Source organism: Mixophyes fleayi, chromosome 8 (genome assembly GCF_038048845.1).
Source record: "Mixophyes fleayi isolate aMixFle1 chromosome 8, aMixFle1.hap1, whole genome shotgun sequence".
Classification (NCBI taxonomy): domain Eukaryota; kingdom Metazoa; phylum Chordata; class Amphibia; order Anura; family Limnodynastidae; genus Mixophyes; species Mixophyes fleayi.
Genome location: NC_134409.1, coordinates 79,093,718 through 79,119,881, shown reverse-complemented (window position 1 = coordinate 79,119,881; position 26,164 = coordinate 79,093,718). Strand labels below are relative to the sequence as shown.

At 42.8% G+C, this 26,164-nt stretch overlaps 1 protein-coding gene across 1 annotated transcript in view; it reads right to left on the bottom strand.

The window, feature by feature from the left end:
* L3MBTL2 (L3MBTL histone methyl-lysine binding protein 2) overlaps nucleotides 1-26,164 on the bottom strand; it is a 342,206-nt gene that overhangs the window by 53,999 nt on the left and 262,043 nt on the right. Inside the window, 2 exon segments of the mRNA XM_075182790.1 lie at nucleotides 9,754-9,836; nucleotides 12,327-12,474. Coding sequence (XP_075038891.1) covers nucleotides 9,754-9,836; nucleotides 12,327-12,474 — 231 coding nt within the window.

Sequence of the window (26,164 nt, the reverse complement as noted above, 5' to 3'; positions counted from 1 at the left end):
AGACTGTTTTTCTTTTTTAAATAACTTTTTATTAATAGCATCAAAGTGAGAAACAACTACAAACAGTTGAGAACCAAATGTGTAAAAGTAAAAAAAAAAAATCCTTCTGAAACGAAGGAGTGCACAGTATAATACTTGTTTTTTTGTTTAATACAGGAAGGGGTGGGGGTGGCGGGAGAAGCAGGAAGAAGGGGAAGCCAGCCTCTCAAACTGAGCAAAGAATAAAGGGGATTGTGGGCTTTCCTGTAGCAAAGGGTAGAACAATTAAAATAAGTATAGCGGGGTTAGCATTATTGAACTGGGTCCAAGTACTCCATATTTTGTAGAATGAGATGGAGGAGTTCATTAAAATGCGTAAGTCAATCTCATAGGTGTACCAAATTTTTCTCCAGAATTCTGTCATTGTAGGAGGAGTAGTGCTTTTCCAGGACCTGGTTATGAGGCAGGATGTCTGGCAAGCCTTATTTTGATCTTGTGAAAGGTCTGGAAAATGGTAGAGGAAACAACACATATTTAGGGATGAAAGGGATAACATGTTAGTGAGGGTGAGAAAGTGTCCCAGACACCCAATCAGAATCTTGGCAAGAACAGGCAGGTCCACCATATGTGAAGGAAAGAGCCAGGTTCTTGACAACCTCTCCAGCAAAGGGGAAAAGAATTGGTGAAGATTTTGTGCAGGTTCGATGGGACTAGTTACCATCGGTACAGAAGCTTATAAACATTATAATTAATTCGTATGCTGATGGAGGATTTCTCATCAAGGTTCCTTTCCCAGTAGTGTTCAAATGGTGTTAATGGTCTGGCAGAGATTTTGGTGATAAAGGACTGGAAGAAATGTTGGATTCGTGGGTACTGGTGAAAGGAGTGGATTGGGAGGCAACATTTTTCTTGTAAGCATGCGAAAGTGTTGCAAGGGACGCATTTTGCAAGGTCGTGAAGGAATTTAATGTAAGAAGCAACAGGGGAGATACCTGGGGGAAAATCCAGATTGAACCAGAGAAGCATGAGAGGGGATGGAATCGGAGCTAGGGAGCAAAGTCTGTTGTAGCGGGACCAGAGAATATGTGTTTTAACTCTGGGTTTCTTTCCATCCATATGAAGGACGTTGAAGTCGATGAAGAAGGGTAAGGGTCTCAGAGGGGATGCTCACAGGGAGAGCATGGAAGAGGTACAATAATCTAGGGAGTATGTTCATTTTGAACGAATTCTTTCGGCCTATCCAGGAGATGTATGATTCCTTCCAGGTGGAGAGGTCAGATTTGATGGCAGATATAATAGAGAGGAATTATTAGCCTTACATAGGGAATAAACTTTTTTAGTGATAAAGTTGCCTAAGTATTTGAATTTATGTATTTGCCATTTGAAATTTAAATTGATTTCTGAGAGTTTCTTAATGTTGGGGGCCAGGTGGAAATCTAAGGTTTCCGTTTTGTTCCGAGTTAATTTTGAAGTTAGAAAGAGAGAAAAATTGAGTGAGTTCTCTAAAGATGTAGGAGAGGGAGAGCATGGGTTTAGAGATGGAGAGGAGAATTTAGTCTGCGTAAAGCACAATTTTATGTTCCTGATGCCCTATCTTTATACCCAAGATGTCAGAGTTTTGTCGAATCCTGGTAGCCAAGGGTTCCATGATTGGGGGAAAAATGAGAGGAGAGGGAGTACCCTTGCAAGGTGCAAGAGTGACGAATGTTGGAATATGGGGAAACTCAGGGAGTTTGGAACAAATCCGGAGCGTAAAGGATGAAGGACCAAATGGAAATAACATAAAGAGAAGAAAGATTCAGAGTGGTTCGAGGGAGCCTAGGAGGGAAAAATATCCCTTGATTTGATAAGGTTGGAGCACAGACTATTATTAGGGGTGAGGGAGAAAGTAGGGGGGGATACCTTAGTTCTGGATAGGAGAAAAGGGGGACCAGAGTCCAGTCTCTAGGTAGAGAGAGTATACTTTACTTTTAGGACTGAACATATAACACTCCTATAATCAAATCTAAGCAAATATATGAACAATTATAACGGAGATGATAAGGTGGTCCTCTAGATGTTGAAAACTTTTATTTAAACAAGGCCACAAGGCAGCTGTGGTAACACTCTAATACGGCAAAATCTATACAAACTCAGTTAAGCTAAAGCAGGATAGGAAATAGGAAATCTGATGATGATGCGCCTCAGCGCATGCTTTTCAAATTCCAACAGTTGTCTTACCGAATCTACTAGAGAATGGTCACCCCTTCCTAAACCATGTTTAACGGACACCAAGATCTTCCAGATCCTTTCTGTGAACCAAGTAAGACAAAACCTAGCTGCCCTGCTCAAGTGACACGAAAAGAGACAAAGAAGGAAAGTAAGAGTCTTATTATATACCTTCTGGGGTGTCAACTTTTCTCCTGTTTTACTCAGCTTTTTTTTAGGATTAAACATTTGTGGAGGTTGCCATAGAGTCTGAAAAGTAAAATGATCACTAAGTTAACAAATACTCCACAATACCCACTGAGGAAGGTGCAGGATTGCAGCAAAACATATTTGGGTTTATTAAATGGAAAGCTTTTCTCTCCAAATAGTCCCTGTCTTTTTACTGGACTGATACCTAGAAAGAGAATCACAGGAAGGAATTACCCTGTGATGTGTGAAGTGTAAATTAGAATTATCATCAACCCACTACATCATCATCAAGATTTATTTATATAGAGCCAGCAAAATCCGTATCACTTTACAATTGGGAACAAACATTAATAAAACAATACTGGGTAATACATACAGACAGAGATGTAAGAGGGTCCTGCTTTCAAGCTTATAACAATCTATGGAACAATGGAAGTTTGAAACACAAGGGCACGTGCTACATCATATTGCACATTGGCACAGATAAAATGCAAAGGTAAAAAGTATCGAGTGGGCTTTGTAATCAGTCGTACAGCAATGTTGATCAGAGGGTTGTTGTCTTGTGTTAGCTGTGTAGAGGGTGGTAATAGGGTAACCTAGGGAGAGTAAGATGCTGGTTGAGGAATTCATAAGCTTGCCTGAAGAGGTGGGTTTTCAGAGAATGCTTTAAGGTTTGAAGACTAGAGGAAAGTCTTACTGTGCAAGGGAGGATATTCCACAAAGTGGGTGCAACCCGAAAACAGTCCTGTAACCGGGAATGGGAGGATGTGATAAGAATGGAAGAGAGACGCAGATCTGATGCAGAATGGAGGTGTCAAGTTGGGAGATATTTTGAGACAAGCAAGGAAATATACGTCAGTGCAATTTTGTTGAAGGTCTTGTATGTAAGTAGAAGAATTTTAAATTGGATTAGTTGAAAAACAGGCAACCAATGTAGAGACCAACAGAGTGGCTCAGCAGAAGAAGAACGGTTTGCAAGGAAAATCAATTTAGCCGCTACATGCAAAATAGATTGTAGGGGTTCAAGTCTGATTTTGGGAAGACCATTAAGAAGGGAATTGCAATAGTCGATGCGGGAGATGATGAGTGCATGAATTAAGGTTTTTGCAGTGTCTTGTGCGAGATGTGTGCATATTCTGGAAATGTTCTTTAGATGTATGTAACATGATTTAAATAGAGAGTCGATGTGGGGAACAAAGGATAGTTGTGAGTCAAGGATTACTCCTAGGCAGCGAGCTTGTGGGGTGGGATTTATAGTCATGTTATAAACAGAAACGTCAGGCAGGAAGCTTTTTTAGGTGGGAATATTATTAATTCAATTTTTGAAAGATTGTGTTTGAGTTGGCGAGAAGACATGCAAGATGTAATGGCAGAAAGACATTCAGTAACGAGAGACAACACAGATGGTGAGAGATCAGGAGAGGATAGAAGAGAGTAATGGCCTTCAGTTTTTGCTGTGATCAGATCATTGACAACCTTGGTCAGCGCAGTCTCTGTGTAGTGTTGAGAGTGAAAGCCTGACTGAAGAGAATCTAGTAGGGTGTTTGCTGTGTGAGGCGAGAGTAGGCAATTCTCTCGAGAAGCTTGGAAGGGTATGGGAGCTGAAAGATGGGATGGTACTTTGAGAGAGAGTTTGGGTCAGAATTTAGTTTTTTCAAAATAGGAGTAATCGCTACTATCAAGAGTAGTCACATCCTGACAAGTCCATAAACAATTTGGACAAAAGGGGCTTTCATTATTACATTTTGAAATGTGAGGGGGGGGGCGAGGATTGGAAGCCATCTCTACTGGCTTTGTTTTGTGAGGTCTCCGTAGAACACTCCGTGTTTATCTACCCATTCCTTTGGGTCTATCAGTGCATTTCAGCCCATGCCTATCAGAAATCCGTCAGAGAACCCCCAAAGCCGATATTTCTCAGCTGAGACCAGTTGTGGCACTCGTGGAGCACATTGCCAACTTGAGGCCTATTCTCCAGTCACATCACCTCGGCACGAGTGGTCCCTTGCTCTCACCCGCTGCTCTAGTCCTTGCCATTTACCTTGCTCCTCACTGGGCAGCGGTGGCATCCGCACTCCTGTCTTCCCCGGCAGTCTTTTTTGATGCTGAGCAGCCATCATCTCTGCACCCAGTTTGACTGCTGAAGACTCCGCATTACTGTCTGGTGACTTGCTCACGTGGCCTGCCCCGATTTTCTTCGGACGCCACCTTCGGCTGTATAACCTGCTGTGGGCTCTATTAGAACTGAGCCAGACTGGCTTCCCTGTCAGTGCTGCCTCAGGACTGGTCAACAAGTGCTCCTAGCACCTTGGCTCCTGGTCACCTCCTGAGGTTTTTAAGACATCGATTGACTGACCCCTGAAAGGTACTTGCTAAGGTACCTTCACTATATAGATCTTGCACTTCACTGGTTCCGATAAGAGCTGCATATCTGTATATATCTATATGTTTTCACTTTCATATTAGTCTTTGACCACTCTCCTGTTTATTCATGCAAAGGGTCTCTACTCTTTTGTCTTCAAACAGCTGCTGCTTCACTATGATGAGCATTACACTTCAATATATTTCAGGACTCACTATTGTTATGTTATTTCTGTTCGCCTTTATGAGGTCTTTGTCTACACTATATTTTCTTTTCATTTATCTCACGCACTAGCAGATCCGGATTAAGTTTTTGATGCAGTTTACCTCTTTCAGATAATGAAGATAACCACCACTGAACGTTTCTAGAATGTGAAATGTCTGTTGTGTAATGTTTATGTTTTCTTTATGTTGTTTCTGTTTACAACTTGCTGAGTATTATATGGTTTCGGGCCATCTTTCGGCCCCTAGTCCAGAATTTACACATAGTCCACCCGGAGAAAGATGTGCTTCTCCTCCCCATCCTGATTTCTTGTCTCGCACAAAACACATATGCTTTTGTCACTGACTAACACGTTCCCCCTAGAGCCCTAGGCTCACAGATGGAACCTTGATGCCTATGAATTTATCCCGTTTCTCCTCCTAGCTCAATAGGCGGGTGTTAATTACTTCACCGAGTCGTTCTCCCCCACACCCTGATTTTGGTACCTGTCCGTCTTTATTTGAAAACATCACCAATTGGCTCCCACCAAAAAGACCCACTGTCCCCCCAGATACGTCTGTGACTTAAATGCTTAAATGTCACTGCTCTTCCGGGTTCTCTGCCTGCCATTCTTCTCAATTCTTACACACGGTCCTTTGGGTAATTTCCTATAATGTTAAAGGGCTAAACATTCCCTAGACGTGCACAAACTCTTTTCAACTCTCCAGTCGTAGAAAGGTGACCTAGTTTTTCTCCAAAAGACGCATTTTCTCCAACAGCTTCACCCTGAACTCCGTTCCAAAAAACACCCTGTCACATTCCATGTGTGTGATGCCAGGTGGAAGAACAGTGGGTGGCCATGTTAATTGCCTGCCACCTCACGTTTCAACCTTTGGAAATCCACAAAGACAGTAGCTTCATAATTCTAACTGGTTAAATGAACAACCTGCTCTGCCCTGCCCTGCATATATGCCCCAAACCGGTGGTACTCACTATCATGATGACTGAAACCCTGAGAGTAGTATGCCCGACTTGAAGACACCGAAGCAGACATGCCCGACTGAAGTATAATTGCGACTGATAAAAAAAAAGGACATTTCATAACAGCGACTATGAGAGATCCCAGTACTAGTAAATGACGTCACTGTAAAAGGTGTGAAGGACATCACTAGGAGAACAATTAACCTGATTCACATTTCAAATTCCAGAAAAACCTTGGAAATGATGCTATTCTTAAACGCATGGAAGACCTTTGACAGGATATCCTAGCGATTTATGTACCAAACCTTACGATGCTTTGGCATCTCAGAATGCTTTATCACAGGCACCAAAGCCCTATACACTCTACTTGCCACTAGAGAAATACTGTAGTCATTGTAGTCAAAATCAATATCCTCCCCAAACTCCTCTACCTATTTCACACACTTCCGGTTAGGGTCACTTATTCAGAATTCATGCGCTACAGAAAAATATCACCAACTTCGTTTGGAACAATAAACAACCCAGAACCAGACTTTCCATTTTTTCAAATCCCACCCGCTGTGGTGGTAGAGGCTTCCCCAACATCAAAATTTATTATTGGGCCACCCACTTAAGCCAAGTCACAGCCTACTCCGCCCCTCCTGCCATTGTGTCCTGGCTTGACATTGAATCCAAGCTGCTGATACTTACCTCTCTCTAATCTTTGGGGAGTCAAAGAGAACGCAACTGTCCAGGACTCTCCCCACCCTTCAATTCTCTGCAAGATTTGGGACAGATGTAAAGTTGGAAACCAAATTCCCTGATCTCCACCTTAAACACTACGACTGTTTTCAGATTTTACATTTCCAGAGAATGATCCCAAAACCTGCATCCCCTGTAATCATGGCTCGTATGAAACATATCCTTCCCATGGCGAAGAGACATGATCTCTTCCCTCTACAGCAAGCTACTGGATGCTACTTTTGGATTATAATCCAGACAGGAACGTGAATGGGAGAATAAACTCGGCCTGCCCGCATATGAGGACTTTTTGGGTATAATAAGGGACAAAACTGCTTCTAGCTCCATCTAAATCCTTATCAAGGAAAACGGAAATAAGATTTACTTTATATGGTACTATATGATGGAGGGAATGTTGCCAGATTAGAACCTTTTTTCATTTTTGGTGGACTTGCGAAAAAATATCACCCTTCTAGGATAGTGTCCGAGATCTTTCAGCCTCGCTCCTCCCATATAAGATTCTTAAAAACCCTTGGTCCTTCCTCTTATGCTACCTGTGACTGGACCACTTATAAATAACTTATGGAATAAATTTATATAAAGGAAATAGCGCAGGAAGCTTATTTATATCATTGCAATGAACTGATTTTACTATATTGTGTGGCACTTTATAAAGGAATGGCATTCATTTCTGGGGTATTCATTTCTGATGCAATAAGCATTTGTTGAGAAAGTCTTTTGTGTATTTTGGTAGAGGAAATGTCTTGTTTGGGGTTTGTAACATTGCTAGAGGAAATCTCCAATTAGGCATATGTGAGGAGGGAGTCTGCTTTGCGGATAGCAGGAAATGCTAAATAAGTCTATTCAATGTGAGTGACCAACACTCTTATCTATTATGTTTGGTACATTGCACGCATGGAGAAAATCACCTACCATCTCCAGGGCAAATACAACATCCTCACTCAAGTATGGGCACCTTGGTTATTATAAGCACCTCCTTAGCTCATACATCTCATCTTTGGAGCTTGCCCCGATAACCACTTTTTACTAATCCTTAGTCTCGGCCATAAATGACCCGGTGTCCCCTATACTCATTTTTATGTCCATACTTTTAAAAGCCTACATGCTTTGGTGTTTTCACAATAATCCTAGACCCCCACCCCCTCTATCCTTTCCTACCCACATACATTTATTTTCATAGTTGTATGTCACTTGTTATTTCTGCCAGTTTTATTATATAGCACAATTTATTTCTGTGTTTTTGTTCTACTATGTAGAATTCTATACAATTGTATTTCATTATCTATTTGTCTGTTACTGACTGTGTTCAATTACTGCTAAAATAAAAAATTGAAATGTGCACATAATTTGTTGAGCTGCAATCAGAAATGTCACCACCCCTTAACAGGAACACCATTAGCATTAGATATTTTATATTGCTCAGTCAAACAGGGGCATGACTAATCTAACATAGGGGTGTGATGTTAAACCTAATTAATGCACAATTACCATGTTGCTAAAATAATTAATCCTAAAGTAAAAATTAACTTGGTACCCAAAGAGACATACTTGTAGAGCACACAACCATACTGGAAAAATAGGGAAGGTCAGAAATGCTAGATACACACTCCTTGTTAAATAGTCTTCACCTACATGTGATTCCTAGGAGCAGTGGCTTCCATTTTAAGCTTTGTTCAAGGGAGTGGATCGGGAAGGAGAAGGTAAGGGAGAGGGAAAGGGGGAGGGAGGAAAAGAGACCAGATTGGTCTTGAAACGGTGCTGCACATATAATACATTTCTCTTTCTTTTACTTTTTTTTTTTTGCAAGTCTCAAAGGCCTTCTAATACTTTTTCTATGTACACTACTTTGACTGGGACTCCAGAGCTGAAGTTTCATAGGGTGAGTCCCAATTTTGGTACAATTTTTAATATAGATATATATAAATATATTTGTGTGTGTGTGTGTGTGTGTACAAAATGATATTATACTTTTATATATATATATATATATATATATATATATATATATATGTATGTATGTGTGTAGGTATATATACACGAGTAAAATACTTTGATTTATAGATCTATGTACATGTTGATTGTGGATTATTTATAACAGGTGCATGTGTATACTATACAAGAATACAATTTTGGTACTGGGACTAATGAGAAAAGAACTCTGTGCTAGTTTTTCTGTTTTTCAACCCCTTCAGTGCTAAGGATGAATAGGGCTCTCCCTCCATATATACCCCTAAAGTGCTAAGTAAGAGTTTCATTTTTCCTTAGCACGCTTGGGGATTAAATATGTAAGCTAAAAAAATACTTACCTGTCCCCCACCCCTGGTATTTTTTGTTGGTGATGTCACAGGGTGCACGGCACTGAGCCACTGCACTATAGAAAAAATCTGAAGAGATTTCATGATCAGATTTTAACATACCAAAAGTAATGGCACATGTGGATACCTTAAAGAGAACCGAACCTCTATGACTCTGAGTTACTCTCATCTTCCTGTCAGTTTGAACCAGTCTGGACATCGTTTTCTGACCTCTTGCATTAACGAGAAGTTTTTGGTCACAGAGTTGCCGCTCATTGGATGTTTTCTGCTTTGTGCACCATTCCCTGTATACTCTAGAGACTGCTGTGCATGAAAATCCCAGGAGATCAGTAGTTACTGAAATAAATAAAACACCCAGTCTGGCAGCAACAATCATTCCATGGTCAAAATCTCTTAGACCACATTTCCTCCCTATTCTGGTGTTGTCCTGAACTAAACTGAACATTTTGACCATATCTGCATGCTTTCATACGTTGAGATGCTACCATTTGATTGGCTGATAAGATATTTGCATTAGAGAGCAGATGTACAAGTGAACCTAATAAAGTGGCCACTGAGTATATATTAATTTGACTTGGATGATCTGGACTACAGTGAGGTAGATCCATTTTGCTTAACATTTGGATGGAAAACAAATGTTGTCAACTTACATTTTGGGTGGTCTGGTAGAGGTGAATCCAATTTGCAGACATAAAACAGAGGGACCCAAAACGTTAAACCAATTTATTTCCCCAGATTCACAATGGATAACATACAAATCAAATTAAATATGTAACTTACAGTGTTAAACAACAGTGCAGGTGCTGCCTTGGAATTTGTTTTCTCCAGATAATTTTCCCAAGAAAAATGTTCTAAGGTATAGCCTGTAAGAGACACAAGTTAAGTAGCTTAATAAAATCTGATTTACAGTTGTTTATTAAAATTTAAGGAGCTCATATATCCTTAGATTCTGCAGGCCAATGAAACTTTTCCCGTAACTGGCTAGAAATCCCAGCATATTTGGGCCCAAAATGTCCACCAATCCTGATCAAAATCTGAATGGATCTATATGACGTTGTTCAGAATTGGGGAAAATGCAGACTGCAGGTTGTGCTCAGATTCAGTGGTCATTATCTGAACACACTAATAGTACTCCCATAAGGATCTGGCTTTTTTGTGAGGCATGGAGGAAGTTGGCATGAGTGTCAGTATAGCAGAGTCTGAAGTTCGGATCAGAAGCCCAGTTAAGCTTTTAGTACAGAAAGCATGGTATTTTTTGGACTCAAATATATAATTTACAGGTTACTATATCATAAAGGAATACAAATAATCTGAAACCCGGTGACATATTCTTTGCAATGCAAAACAAAGTGAAAAAAATGTCTCCTCTTTACCTCTGTTCCACAGGACATGATCCAGACAATAGGGTTTAGAAAACTGAACAATTTGCTAGTTTATCCAAGTGTCTTTACTGTACACCCCTCTGTCATATACACCATCCACTGAGAGCACAGACATACACCAGGGTTAACAGAGCTCGCCAGCTTAGCAGATAACATGCTGGGAGTGCTATTTTCAGAATCTTGTCCCAGGTGAAAGCATAGGTGAGGAGAACTTTTTTTGCACTAAGTTTAAGAGAAATATGTTAAAATACATACTTTCCTAATTTCATAAGAGATGAAATGTTAAAACATTGCTCAGTGCTTGTACAGGCATGATCAGTGTGTACCCTCTACAGATGCTATATGTGAATTTCATTTCCGAGGAAACAGCTGCTAGTCAGGTACCATGCATGCTATAGACAGTGCACTTAAAGTGAACATAGGACACTAATAATTCCCATCCCTTAACATGCTATAACCATTGTTCACAACCATAAAACAGTACTGTGTTTTAAAATTTCAACTTAAAGAAAAGTCAACTCATATTGCATACAGAATAAGAGCAGATGATTATTGTGAGTGAAATGAAGATAATTGTTACTATGCATTAGTATTAAAGGGATTGTCCACTTTTCTATTCAGAGATACTGAGAGGGACAGGATGTGAGCCCACAGTGAGTCAGCTCCTGCCAAGCTACATGGGGGGAAAGCTCATAATGAAGGAAAGTTGTGCAAAGTGGATTATGTTAAACATAGGGGGAATGTCATGGGAAATAAACAAGAAAATGATATTAAAAAACTGTACTAGCCTTATAATTTCAAGACAGTGAAGTAATCCATGTAAAATGTACAAAGTACCCTAGATAATGCACTGTATGGTGAGAGTCAGGGTTGTTTTTCTGTCCACCCGGTATTAAGCACATTTCCAAAGAGTTAGAGTCCTGTCACTCTGATAGACAGAACTATGGCTGGCACCATCCATCAGAGTGCAGGATACCCACTAGATACTACCCTGCACATCTATTGGTAAATGGCCATCGCTGTCCACCAAAGTCAGCAGCCATCTAGCAGGGTATAACAACTTCCTGACATTTCCACTCCAGCATGTTGAGAGACAGCAGGGTAATGCACGACAGATATGTTATTGGGTCTCCATTGTGGAACTATAAGATCTGAGATCTGCATAGTAAAGCCACCAGAGATTTGTGGGTCAGCATTGTAAAGCCAACAGAAATTTGGGGATCTGCATTGTATTGTCACCAAATTTTTGGGGGACGGCATTGTAAATCCACCAGAGTTGGAGACAGCCTTAACAAGCCCTCATAGATTTGAAAGAGATTTGGGGGAGTCAACATTGTAAAGCCACCAACAATTCAGAATTGTAAAGTCAACACAAAATCGAAGGTCTGCAATGTAAAACCATCAGAGATCGGGAGTCTAAATTATCTTGTACAACAACTTAATAGAGCACTGTCATAAGACAATGCAGTGGGGTTTTTTTTTTTGCTGCAATTAGTGAATCAATTAATTAAACAGAACCATAGGGGGCATCATAAGTGAAGAAGTTCAGAACTGTTGAGAGTAAATTGTTGTCATGTAATTAAAATCAGAGATGTAACTTAATTTCATTAAATGTACTGGTGTGAACAACCTGAATGGCGTGACAATGTTCACTGTTATGGCAGCATTCAGACATGAGAGATAAGTGCATTTTCTGAACAAACGTATCTGTTCTGGCAACCAAGAAAAAGAAAAATATAAATTCACTGTAACATACAAAGTATATGAAACAAGTTCTGTACTAATCAGTGAAAGTTGTTTAAGTTGTATTTGCTTACGATTTTTTCTTTGCATGAAGACATGCAGTGCACAGAGCCATGTATATAATGCTCTTTTCAACATATAGCCATTTTACAAAATTAAACATTAATCAGACCAAATGGGTACATATAACATTTCTAAGTTTGTTTTGAATAAGCAAAAAAATGCTACCCTTTGGAGGTGTCAGTTCAATGTCATTCTTTTCACAGAAGCCTACAGGAAATATAGAGCTTGATGTTGCATGATAACAAAACCATTCTGACCCATCAGCAGATGGTGTACTGTCCATGCCCACCATCAAATAGCCTTCTAGGAGAACCTATGGAAAAGAGAATGAGGGATAGATAAAAAACAGATTGGGGCAAATAACAAGGTGTCTTTGTTATGCAGCCAAGGATGACTCAAAAACCCAAATAATGTGAAATACAATTCAAAAGATTATAACTATAGAAGAAGTGCAGAGAAAATATAATTGAAGAAGGCTAGATACAACTTTAATAACTATATTAAAACAGTAACTATATTTAAAAACACATTTTGACTCAAGGCAAATGGCTGCATCGAGACTTTTTTTTTTTATTAGAGAGGCAAAGCAAGAGTATGGGATGGTTAACCTGAAAATATCCTGGATGAATAGTACTTCATGCAACAATGTTCTGACATTACTTACATGCCAAAGAGCTAAATGAAACAAAGAGCATTTGAGCACATTGGCAATTATGTTCAGTGAACTTTACACCACCCCAAGATACTTTCACAATCTCGCTATCAAATCAGAGGCCCTGAAGTACTTTAGATATAGTACCTTGCACTTTCCCATATCTCCAATGATCAGGCAGCCCATCTGTATACACCACTCCCAGAAAAAGCAATGGGGAAGGATACTGCATGCTCTCTATGCTGTGAGAACTGAATAATTGGGAGATAGGCAGTGTAATATAGTAAGACATAGCCTGACTTGTGCGTCATATGGAAAAAAGGGCAGTGCTGTGTCTCCCATACTGAACAATGATTTTCCGTATATAAATGAAAGGTGAAATCAATGCTGAATTGGGCGCACATGCTTAGTAAATGTAAGTAGCAGACTTATATCATACTTGCCGACTTTCTCCCATTGCTTTCCGGGAGATTCAGTGGAGGAGGTGGGCGTGCGGGGGGCGGGGCTCCAAAATCACGTCATTTTGGACCCGCCCCCCGTGACGCAATGACGCAAACGCGTCATTTTACAGTCAGGGGCGGGGCCAAATGCCGCGATTCCCGGAGAATCGCGGTATTGTGGCCCTATTTCTGTAAATGCGGGATTTTGCCATACTCCTCCGGGAGTCCGGGAGACTCCCCCAACATGCGGGAGTCTCCCGGACATTCCGGGAGAGTTGGCAAGTATGACTTATATCTGACATTTCCAGAGGGCACCAGGAACAGTGAGTAAGTTGAATCTACTTGCTGCTCCCACTGTGGATATGGATTTTTCTTGTAAGTGTGTAAAAAAAAACCTATCAAAGTGAGGAGGGTATTGAAGAGGTGGAAAAGGTGAAGGATAAGACTCCTGCTACAGTTCAAACTAAAACAGCAAATATACTGCCTATTTAAGAATTAAGTTAATTTTGAACTTTCTCAATTATTTATTTTTGTTTGTAATAATCAACTGTATTTGTATGTGTCCTGTTTTTCAAGATTGCATGTATCTATAGTTGCCCTGCTGTCTTAATAAGCTGTGTACACCGAAGTACTGGTTATTAGTCTGTCCTAATGACCTGTCTAGAGATGTTCATTGACCCCAATTGTTTTGGTTTTGAGTCTGGATCTGTATTTTTTTAAAATATTTTTTTTTAAAATATGCTAAAATCATATAATTTGGCTATTTTTTGTTTCTACATTATTATTCAATAACTCTAATTTCCAGTTCTTTCCGACTACCTCACAGGTCACAATATTATTTTCATCCACTTTCAGCCAAAGACTGCAACGAGCTGGCTGGATACTAAGCGACAAAGCAATGACACAAACACACAGCAGTTCATAGCACATCTAGGTAACATTGCCACACAGCAGTGGCAGAAAAGAAAAGTGGAGCAAGATGGAATTGTCCCACCCTTATGTTGGATCTTAAAAAGGACATGCACACTTTAAGAAACCAAGCACTTCAGCGACAAGGACTGGCACTTTTGTAGCTTAAGTGCTTGGTTTGTTTGGGCCCCCACAAAACAAGGTAACAATGGTGTGACTGGATCACGTATAAATAACTTACGGTATGAAGTTATTTAAAGGAAATAGCGCGGGGCGCTTATTTATATAAATTGCCAATGCAATTATTTTTAATATTGTGTATATTTTGAGATAGAAAATCGTTATTTCTGAGACCAGGGTAGAAAGTGTTTTTTTTTCTGTTTAGCCTCTCTAGAGGAAATGCAATATGTCTGATGTATATGTATATCTTTGGTGTATTATGATGTGGGGAAGTGACTTGTTTTTTTTTTTTTTTGTTGTTTTGTGGGAATGTGTATTCAGCGACTGTCTGAAGAAGGTATTCATGTCAGATAGACCTTTTGACTTGCTAGTATGTTCCCTGCCTCTGAAATAAGATCCAGGATATCACAGCAAGGTTTTTAAGAATTTCATAGCTAAGTGTAAATATTAGTGGCTTTGCAATGCATGTAAATTCATGTTTGTGTAAACAGGTTATATATCCTGATGCTAAATATAGCCTGTCTAGCTTGTATTGGAAACTTGTTCTTCTGATTTTCATCTGACCTGATCACTGGCACCTCTAACCAGTGTGATAGCAAATAAACATCACTTGCTTCAAAGACCTGTTTGAAAACATCTTCAGTATTGCTGTATTCCTGTGACCTGCAGATTAGACCCTAAATCTAATCCGTTCTCCAGCTGTCTCTGAGGTTTGGACCCAAGCTTTCCGGTACCACCGCTCTGGCCTGCTACCCATGCAGCCCTGGTTAGTATGATAGTGGATCAGGGAAGCTGTGGATGGATCCCCCCGATCCATCCACAGCTTCCCTGATCCATAGTAAGGGGTCAGGAGTACCAGCCCATTTACACCAGAAACGAGATACGCTAGCAGCGTTAGTTACCCAGAAGAAACCCGGTTCTGGATGCCGGTATAGGAGTCCAGTGGTGGCAGCCTTTGTAAGCCCCTCCTACTGCGGCAAGAGGGCGCATTTGGAATAACAAAAGGGAACGGTGGCAAAGTAACCCCAACCGGTTCCCAGCAACAACAGATAGGGTAGCATAGGCGGTCCATCCTGTCACAAATGGGCTTAAGGGAGCTAAGCTAACAGTGTTGTTAATGAACTCTACTGTGGCAAGTCCAGCACCAGTGGAAGCGGTTCTTGTCAGTGATAAAAAAGAAGGCCATTATCATGCCTGGGCATAAGACCAAAAATCCACCTCTTATGTGTGGAATTATTTTTACCCAAATCCTGACAACAGTTGTCTAGCCATTTGTAGCGTTTGTAAAGCCACAGTCAGTGGAGGTAAGGACCTTAACCATCTAAGAATCTCATTCATGTTACGCCATTTGAAGTGAGTTCATGGCAAGCTGTTGGGAAAATCAGAAACTTATGCTAAAAAAAGATAACAACAAGCAGTCCAGCATCAGCTAGCTCCCTTCTCTGAGCTAGATCCACCACCAATCTACACCACCAACACCTTCATCATCAATATCCTCACTAGTGATCGGAGTTAGTCCTGCATCCAAGTATCTAAGGCTAGATGACTCCTCCACTATTCAGAATTCCTCTGAAGAATCCTTGAGCATTAGGCAGTGGATTACAAGCCTCATGGTGACTATGCTAGTATTAAATCTGCGTCTAATATCCACTATTAATGTAGCAGGCTTTAGACAGTTAATTGAGGTCCAGTGTCCCCGTTACCAAATTCCATCTCGACACCATTTTACTAGACAAACAATTCCTCACCTGTACCAGGAGGTTACAAAAAAGAAAATTACTGTTACAAAATGCCATTCTACCCACTGTACACATAACCACAGATATGTGGACAAGTGAAACTGGGAAAACTAAAGATTATATGACTGTGACAGTCCAGTGGGTTGGTGAATCGCCTTCAGCAGCAGGAACAGGAGTAGCATCTAACAAACAACGCCAGATCTTTCAGAGGCAGGCTACTCTGTGTATCACCTGTTTCACCAAGAGGCATATTACTGACAACCTGTTTAAAAAAAAATTGAGAATTATACTCACCGTTAATTTCCTTTCCTTGAAATACTCCATGGCAGCCCTTTCAATGGGTTAATAACCTGATCAGCTAGTGTAGAAAGGAAAGATTTTGCCCCACCTGGGCCGTATATGAGGCAGCCCCTCCTCGTTCCCCCATTGTCTTTTGTAACTTCCCAAGCTGTCCAATAACATAACTATCAGAACAGGGGTGGGAAAATATAGGGCTGCCATGGAGTATGTCAAGGAAAGAAAATTAGTTATTAGTTAGTATAATTCTCAATTTTCCTTTACCTACTCCATGGCAGCCCTTACAATGGGTTATACCAAGGCAGTTCAATAATCCGGAGGGCAATAAAACCATCACTTTAATACGGTCAAACAGAAAATTTATTTACAGCGCTTGTTGCAGAATCTTTCTCCCAAACTGTGTCACATTAGAGACTGCAACGTCAAGAAGATAATGCTTAGAAAAAGTGTGCATCGACGACCATCCGGCTGCCTTACAGATGTCGGTTACAAATGCATGGGTTCTATGTGCCCAGGAGGTCGCTACCGCCCTAGTTGAATGCGCCTTCAGTATCTTAGGTACTTCACGCCCTTTCCCCCTGTAGGCCTGTGCAGTCACTTCTCTGATCCACTTTGCCAATGTGGGTTTGGATGGGGCATGTCCTTTGCGAGGAACTTCAGGAAGTACAAATAGTTGCTTTGTCTTCCTAACATTTTACGTCTTGATAATGTAAATAGATATAGTTTTCACCACATCTAGAGTATGGAGACATGTTTCCTCACTATTAGTGGGATGAGGGAAGAGAGATGGCAGAATCAATTCTTGATTGATGTGGAAGGAAGATACAACCTTAGGTAGATAATCCGGATTCGTCCTCAAAATTACTTTTTCTTCATAGATATTAAGGAAGGGTTCTTCCCACCATAACCTATTCGACAAACCAAAGTGATTCTCACCAGAAAGAGCACCTTCAGAGTGAGCCACCTGAGAGATATGTCTTGCAAAGTTTCAAAGAATAAGCTGTTAACGCGTCCAAGACAATATTAAGGTCCCAAGGAGCTAAGAATGGTTTCAGTCTCGGTCATAAACTCTTCAGTGCTTGAAAACACTGGAAGACGAGACCTTGAGATGACAGCTTGATATCAAGAAGAATGCTAAGGGCAGATTCTTGTACCTTTAATGTAGCAGGTGCTAGTCCTTTAACAAAACCATCTTTGAGAAACTAACACATCTGGCACACATGGGATCCTTCGCCATTTCCCCTGCCCAACAAATTAATCTTTTCCAATTTCTGTAATAAATTATAGAGGAATTCTATTTCCTGGCCTGAATTAGAATGTCTATTAACTAAACTGAAACACCTTTGGATTTCAGTAATTGACACTCAGTCTCCACGTCATCAAACCAAGTGAGTCTGGATTTGAATGCAGAACAGGACCCTGATGTATGAGGTCTGGTCTGACCGGCAACAGCCATGGATGTGCCAGCAACATCCTCCGTGCTACTGCGAACCAAGGTAGCCGCGGCCACGCCGAGAGATCCGCTATCACCTCCACCTTCTCTTTCTTTATTTTCCTGAGTACCTGAGGGATGACTGGAAAGGAAGGAAACACGTACCCCAGTTTGAAATTAAACTGCATTGACAGGGCATCTATCCCTAGGGCCCTGTTGTCTCTGTGATGGGAGTAGAAGAGGGGTACCTTGGCATTGCTTCCTGTTGCCATCAGGTCTATTTCTGGCTTTCCAAACCTGTGTCATACGAGTTGAAAGACCTCTTCGTGCAACTCCCATTCTCCTGGGTGGACTTGGTGTCTGCTCAAATAGTCCGCCACCATGTTGTCTTTCCATGTCACATGGAGGGCTGAGATAGACCTCAGGTTTGTCTCTGCCCATGCCATTAGTGTGGTTATTTCGGTTAGCATTGCTCTGCTTTTGGCAAAGCCCTGCTTGTTTATACAGGCTACCACATTCCTGTTGTCAGAGAACACTTGCAGATGTTTGGTTTGCAGATAAGACTGGAAGTACTGGACTGCACGCCAGACTGCCCTCATCTCCAAGACATTCCCCTGGAAAAGTCTCTTTGTTTTGCCAGGCTCCCTGCGTGACCAGGTCTTGCATGTGAGCAACCCAACCTAATGAACTGACGTCTGTGGTAAGGACACACTAGTCTGGTATCGAGAGAGTCACACCTTGTTTTCTCAGGCCTGGGAGCTGCCACCAGCGTAGGGACTGTCTCGCTGATCTTGAGAGTTTGATTTTGGAATCTAGAGACCCCACTGTACGATTCCATTGTGCAAAGATGTTTGCTTGAAGATCTCTCATATACCATCTTGCCCATGAAAGGATTCCTATTGTTGAGAAAAACATTCCTAGGAGGCGAAGACATGTTCGCACTGAAACACGAGGTTGAATCTGAACTTGGTGCGCCAAGGACTGGATTTTGTCCAACCTTTCTTGAGAGAGACAGACCTTGTCCGTTCTTGTATTTATTTGTACTCCTAGGAACACAAGCTGTTGAGAGATCAGATAGCTTTTTGATACATTGACTAACTGTGACGAAACGAGTGTGATAACCCTGTAACTATTCTGTTTCTCGTTTCTTATATAATGTGGATTATAGCAAGTACTTTTTATAGCCCTTTTAGTTTTAAGTTGTCGTTCTCTAACTAGAGTCTATATATGTGTCACTCACCGGACCGTGAGTGCCTCTTCCCGGACATTTAGGAACCGTGGCCGTCCTCCATCCTGAGGGTCTGCGCATGCGCAGCCCTTTCCTATACTTCAGTGTATGTCCCTTTAACTCAATTGGCAGATCAGGCAACACTCCCTATATTAAGCACCTGTGGTCAACACCACGTTGCCTGATCTTGGAGTCTCATTTCCTATGAGTCTCTGAAGGTGTTCCTGGATTCCTCGTGTTTTCAGCGCTGCTGATTCCTGTGGTTTCCAAACCACTTCTACCTCTGTGGTTTCCATACCACTTCTACCATCATCTGTATCATCGTGACTGTTAGCTGATTCCTATCCGCTGCCTCCGTGCACTACAGTCTTCCAAACCACTTCAACGCTATTACTTATCATTGTGACTGTTTGCTGATTCCTATCCGCTGCCTCCGTGCACTACAGTCCTCTAATCCACATCACGCTATTATATTTCACTGTGACTGTTTGCTGGTTCCTACCCGCTGCCTCTGTGCACTCCAACCGTTACTTTACATCCACTCACCTGTTCCTCATCAAGTCCGTGAGCTGATTCCTATCCGCTGCCTCCGTGCACTACAGCCTCCAGCCTACAACTCGCCTGTGTTCATTATCGTGACTGTTAGCTGTTGTCTATCCGCTGCTTCCGTGCACTACAGCCTCCAGCCTACAACTCGCCGGTGTTCATCATCGTGACTGTTAGCTGATGTCTATCCGCTGCTTCCGTGCACTACAGCCTCCAGCCTACAACTCGCCGGTGTTCATCATCGTGACTGTTAGCTGATGTCTATCCGCTGCTTCCGTGCACTACAGCCTCCAGCCTACAACTCGCCTGTGTTCATCATCGTGACAAGTTAGCTGATGTCTATCCGCTGCCCCTGTGCACTGCAGTCTCTTCTCAGCTCTCCTGTGTTTCCTCGAGACTGCTGCTCTCATTGCCATTTGCTACTCTCCGTGATCAACAGCTCCTGGTCTACTCTGCTCTCCCGTGTTCCATCGCTACTGACAACTATTGGTTGCTACTGGTTACCTCCGTGTACCACAGAGCCCTGCTGCTGCTGACCGCGCTATCACCCATCTACTGCTGATCCGCTCTCCACGCCTTCACGTGTCCCGCAGGTCTACCCTCCTGTCAGCATTGGATTTATATCTCATCAACTACTCCTCTGCTGGATCATCTCCACTCTCCTGGGTCCTCCTTGAGTCCAGTTCCACGTGTTACTGATTCCTGTGGATTCGTGTCCCTGTTGGTCTCTTATCTGTGCGCTGCACCTACTAGACCGCTGCCTCATCTATCCTGGGAATTCTCATCCATCCGGCCCCCTGCCGCTCAGGTATCGCTGCACTCCTATCTGACTGCCTGCTTCTGAACCACGGTATGCATACTTCTCATTGACTGTGCTGGTGTATTGCATATCTTGCTGGACTGTGTTGGTTCTCCTCTGGAGTCTGCTATCCGCTGAGTCTATTGCCATCATTGACTGTGTTAACTTGTGCTGGACTACTTCAAGAGACTTTCTATATTTGCAGACCTGTTCAGTCATTTATATATATTGTGCATGTTACTGTGGATCGTATATAAGGTGCCTGTGTATATCCTGTGTTGCAGTCTCTCCCCGTGCACCTCCTCACATATATATTCAGTGGTACAACTTGCTGGTAGCAGACCACTGATCCCTGTTTCCAGTATCACCTGTTCCAGTATCCTCTCACATAGCAGTGGTACAACTTGCTACCGCAGACCACTGACTCCCCGGATACCTCCACTTGGATTCCACTCCTTCACTCAGACAGCGGTACCACTTGCTATCCGCAGACCGCTGACTCTCATCACCTCCTCGTTTCTGTTGGACATTCCTCCTCACTATAGCAGTGGTACAACTTGCTACCGCAGACCACTGACTACCTTCACGTGTCCTTGTCCTACAGTTCCTCGTGTACTATTACCTCCATATTACCAGTGCTGCTAGTCATAGACTTTCCTGAGCATCTCATCATCTGCTGCTTCCTGGTCCGTGATCACCCAGCTACCAGAGTACCCTATTACCATCTATATTGCTCTGGTAAGCCTACCACCTGGTGATCCCTGGGTAAAGACTCCTAGTGCCCGTGACAGTAAGATCAGGCCATGACAGACCCAGATACGGAACCTACAGCCAAAGAGATGCTGCAGCATCTGGTCAGCCGTGTGGAGCAACAGGATGCCCGCCAACAGCTGTTACTTCAGTGTTATCAATCGTTAACCTCCCAAGGAACATCTGGACAGACAGTGACAGCTACTACTGAGGCTCCTGTGCTTTCCTCCGTTTCCCCAGTGCCATCCCAGGTGTCTACAGCTTCTACGCTTCACCTGCCTACTCCGTCAAAGTACGATGGGGACCCCAAAACTTGTAGGGGTTTCCTTAACCAATGTTCAGTCCATTTTGAGCTCCAACCTCAAAATTTTTCTACCCATCGTTCCAGAGTGGCCTATCTTATCTCTTTGTTTTCTGGACAAGCCCTGGCTTGGGCCTCCCCTCTGTGGGAAAGAAACGACCCAATATTGCAAGATAGTGCCAAATTCATTGCTACATTCCGAAGTGTGTTCGATGAACCAGGTCGTGTGACCTCCGCTGCTTCCAGCATCCTCCGTCTGCGACAAGGATCTCATACAGTAGGACAGTACGTCATTCAATTTAGGATCTTAGCCTCTGAACTTCAGTGGAACACTGAAGCACTAGTTGCCGCCTTCTGGCAGGGGCTCTCCGATAAAATTAAAGATGCACTGACTACCCAGGAGCTTCCTTCGTCACTTGAAGATCTGATCGCTCTTTGCCATCGTGTTGATATGAGATTTCGTGAAAGAGAGGCTGAGAAAACAACTTCTGCTAAAGCACCTCTTCGTTCTAACCCTCAATTTCGTCCAGTTTCACCCTCTGTGATTCCCATGGAGATAGGACGTTCCAAATTATCTTCAGAGGAGAGGAAACGAAGAGTAAAGAATAGACTCTGTATCTATTGTGCTGATTCCACTCATATGCTCAGCTCTTGCCCTAAGAGATCGGGAAATGCCAGGCCCTAACTAGTTCTGGAGAGGTGAAGTTAGGGTCCCTGGAGTCCTCTCCATCTTCCATGAAATCTAAAGTCTGCGCCTTTGACGTTACGATTTCCTGTGCTACCAAAACCTTTGAGTCACAGGCATTGATTGATTCCGGAGCAGCAGGAAATTTTATTTCCAAATCATTAGTAAATCAATGGTCTCTACCAGTGATTACCTTAAAAACACCCATTACTGTGACGGCTATAGATGGATCACGTCTCATCAACGGTCTCATCACTCAGAGTACGTCTCCAGTAACCCTTCAGATTGGTGCCCTGCATCATGAAGAAATATCGTTTTTAATCCTTCCTGTTACGACAAGTCCAATTGTCTTAGGCCTTCCATGGCTTCAGTGTCACTCTCCCCAGATTGACTGGCGCACCCCTCAAGTCACGTCTTGGGGGTCTGAATGTCACCATCGTTGCCTTTCCCAAGTCATTCCTCTCAAAGTACAGCAATCTTCCATCTCATCTACCTCACCGGGACTCCCTCCTCAATATGCTTCATTTACTGATGTTTTTGATAAAGCTCAGTCTGAACGTCTTCCTCCTCATCGTTCTTGGGATTGTCCGATCGACCTTCTACCTGGCAAGACTCCCCCCAGGGGCCGGGTCTATCCACTCTCGTTACCTGAAACTCAAGCTACATCTGAGTATATACAGGAGAACCTCCAGCGTGGGTTTATTCGACCTTCCACCTCTCCCGCGGGAGCTGGGTTGTTCTTCGTTAAAAAGAAGGATGGATCTTTACGCCCTTGCATAGATTTTCGTGGACTCAATGCCATTACTATCAAGAATCGGTATCCCATTCCGCTGATCACTGAGCTATTCGATCGCATCAAGGGAGCCCGTATCTTTACTAAGTTGGATCTTCGTGGTGCCTACAATTTAATCAGAATCCGTTCCGGTGACGAATGGAAGACAGCGTTTAACACCAGAGACGGGCATTACGAATATCTGGTAATGCCTTTCGGGCTGTGTAATGCCCCCGCTGTTTTTCAAGGTTTCATCAATGAGATCTTCCGGGACTTATTATATGTATGTGTCGTCGTCTACCTGGACGACATATTGATCTTTTCACAGGACCTGCCTTCTCACCACCAACATGTGGCAGAAGTCCTTTCCAGGCTACGGAAAAATTCATTGTTCTGTAAATTAGAAAAATGTTCATTCGAATTACCCCAGATTCCATTCTTGGGGTATATAGTTTCCGGAGTTGGCCTGAAGATGGATCCCGACAAGGTGAATGCTGTACTACATTGGCCCCAGCCAACTACTCTTCGTGCTATCCAGCGTTTTTTAGGTTTTGCCAATTACTATAGACGCTTCATTCAAGACTTTTCTTCCATTGCATCTCCTATTGTGGCCCTGACTAGGAAGGGGGCTAATCCTAAGCAATGGTCACCTGAGGCTCTTCAAGCCTTTCAAACACTAAAAGAGTCCTTCTCTTCGGCTCCAATCCTTCGACAGCCTGATGTGACACTTCCCTTCTTCCTGGAAGTAGATGCCTCTAATGTGGGCTTAGGAGCTATTCTCTCCCAACGCTCGGAACAGCAAAAATTTCATCCTTGTGCCTTCTATTCTCGGGGTCTCCTGCCCGCAGAGAAGAATTATACTATCGGGGACAAGGAGTTACTGGCTATCAAAGCTGCATTAGAGGAATGGAGATACTTATTGGAAGGAGCTCGCCATCCGGTGACGATCTTCACAGATCATAAGAACTTGTCATATCTCCAGTCTGCCCAATGCTTGAACCCTCGTCAAGCAAGATGGTCTCTTTTCTTTTCCCGTTTTGAATTAATAATAACCTTCTAAGCTGCCAAGAACAAAAAAGCTGACGCTTTATCTAGAGCTTTTGTGACGTCCTCTGATATAGAAGAGGTTTCCAACCATACCATTCTAGACCCCAAATGTATCTCACTGGCTGCTTCATCCACCAAAACGCTACCATTTGGGAAGACCCTCGTGCCTCCTACTCTAAGGAGGAAAATCCTTTCGTGGTTCCATGCCTCTCGTTTTTCTGGACACGCCGGTGAACACAAGACCTTTGAGATTCTCTCTCGAAGTTACTGGTGGCCTTCAATGAGGAGAGACGTCAAAGAGTTCATTGCTTCCTGTGAGCTATGTTCCCAGTTCAAATCCTCCCGCAGAACTCCAACAGGGTTGCTGCGACCACTACCCATTCCGTCCAAACCGTGGACCCATATTAGTATGGATTTCGTTACTGACTTACCACCTAGTAAGAATCATAACACTATTTGGGTGGTGGTGGACAGATTTTCGAAGATGGCTCATTTCATTCCTCTATCTGGTTTGCCTTCCTCGTCTACTCTGGCTGAACATTTCATTAAAGAGATCTTCCGTATCCATGGATGTCCTTCTGAGATTGTGTCGGATAGAGGAGTACAATTCGTTTCCAGATTCTGGCGAGCCCTTTGTAAAACCTTGGGCATACGATTAGCACTCTCATCTTCTTACCATCCGCAATCTAACGGACAAACTGAACGTGTCAATCAAGATCTTGAGACTTTTATAAGGATGTTCTCATCAGCCAATCAAGACAACTGGGTAGAGTTGCTTCCTTGGGCTGAATTCGCCCATAACAACATGTACCATGAGTCATCATCCAAAACTCCATTTTTTGTGGTCTACGGTCACCATCCGTCTTTTCCGGAATTTCCTGCCCTCCCGCCCACCCAAGTTCCTGCGGTGGAAACTGTTTGTCAGACCTTTAAAAATATCTGGTCTCAGGTTAAAACCTGTTTAAAGAAGACATCTATCAAATATAAATCTTTCGCAGATAAGAAGAGGCGGGCTATTCCACCACTAAAAATTGGAGATCGTGTCTGGTTATCCACCAAAAATATTCGTTTGAAGGTCCCATCTATGAAATTCGCCCCTTGTTTTATTGGTCCATATAGGATCATTCAAGTAATCAATCCAGTATGTGTGAAACTTCTTCTTCCTAAGAATCTTCGGATTTCTAATGCCTTTCATGTATCCTTGCTCAAACCTCTTATTATCAACCGTTTCTCAAATCCTCCCTCAGCTCCGCAGCCAGTTCAAGTTCATCAGGAGGAGGATTTCGAGATTACTGAGGTACTAGACGCAAAAATTTCGCGAGGAGTTCTCCGTTTCCTCGTTCATTGGAAGGGCTTTGGTCCTGAAGAGCGCTCTTGGATCAAAGCTGAAGATCTTAATGCTCCTGCCCTTTTGAAGAAGTTCTACTCCAAAAATCCGGACAAGCCCGGTTCCAGGCGTTCTGTGCCCACCTTTAAAAGGGGGGGTACTGTCACTCACCGGACCGTGAGTGCCTCTTCCCGGACATTTAGGAACCGTGGCCGTCCTCCATCCTGAGGGTCTGCGCATGCGCAGCCCTTTCCTATACTTCAGTGTATGTCCCTTTAACTCAATTGGCAGATCAGGCAACACTCCCTATATTAAGCACCTGTGGTCAACACCACGTTGCCTGATCTTGGAGTCTCATTTCCTATGAGTCTCTGAAGGTGTTCCTGGATTCCTCGTGTTTTCAGCGCTGCTGATTCCTGTGGTTTCCAAACCACTTCTACCTCTGTGGTTTCCATACCACTTCTACCATCATCTGTATCATCGTGACTGTTAGCTGATTCCTATCCGCTGCCTCCGTGCACTACAGTCTTCCAAACCACTTCAACGCTATTACTTATCATTGTGACTGTTTGCTGATTCCTATCCGCTGCCTCCGTGCACTACAGTCCTCTAATCCACATCACGCTATTATATTTCACTGTGACTGTTTGCTGGTTCCTACCCGCTGCCTCTGTGCACTCCAACCGTTACTTTACATCCACTCACCTGTTCCTCATCAAGTCCGTGAGCTGATTCCTATCCGCTGCCTCCGTGCACTACAGCCTCCAGCCTACAACTCGCCTGTGTTCATTATCGTGACTGTTAGCTGTTGTCTATCCGCTGCTTCCGTGCACTACAGCCTCCAGCCTACAACTCGCCGGTGTTCATCATCGTGACTGTTAGCTGATGTCTATCCGCTG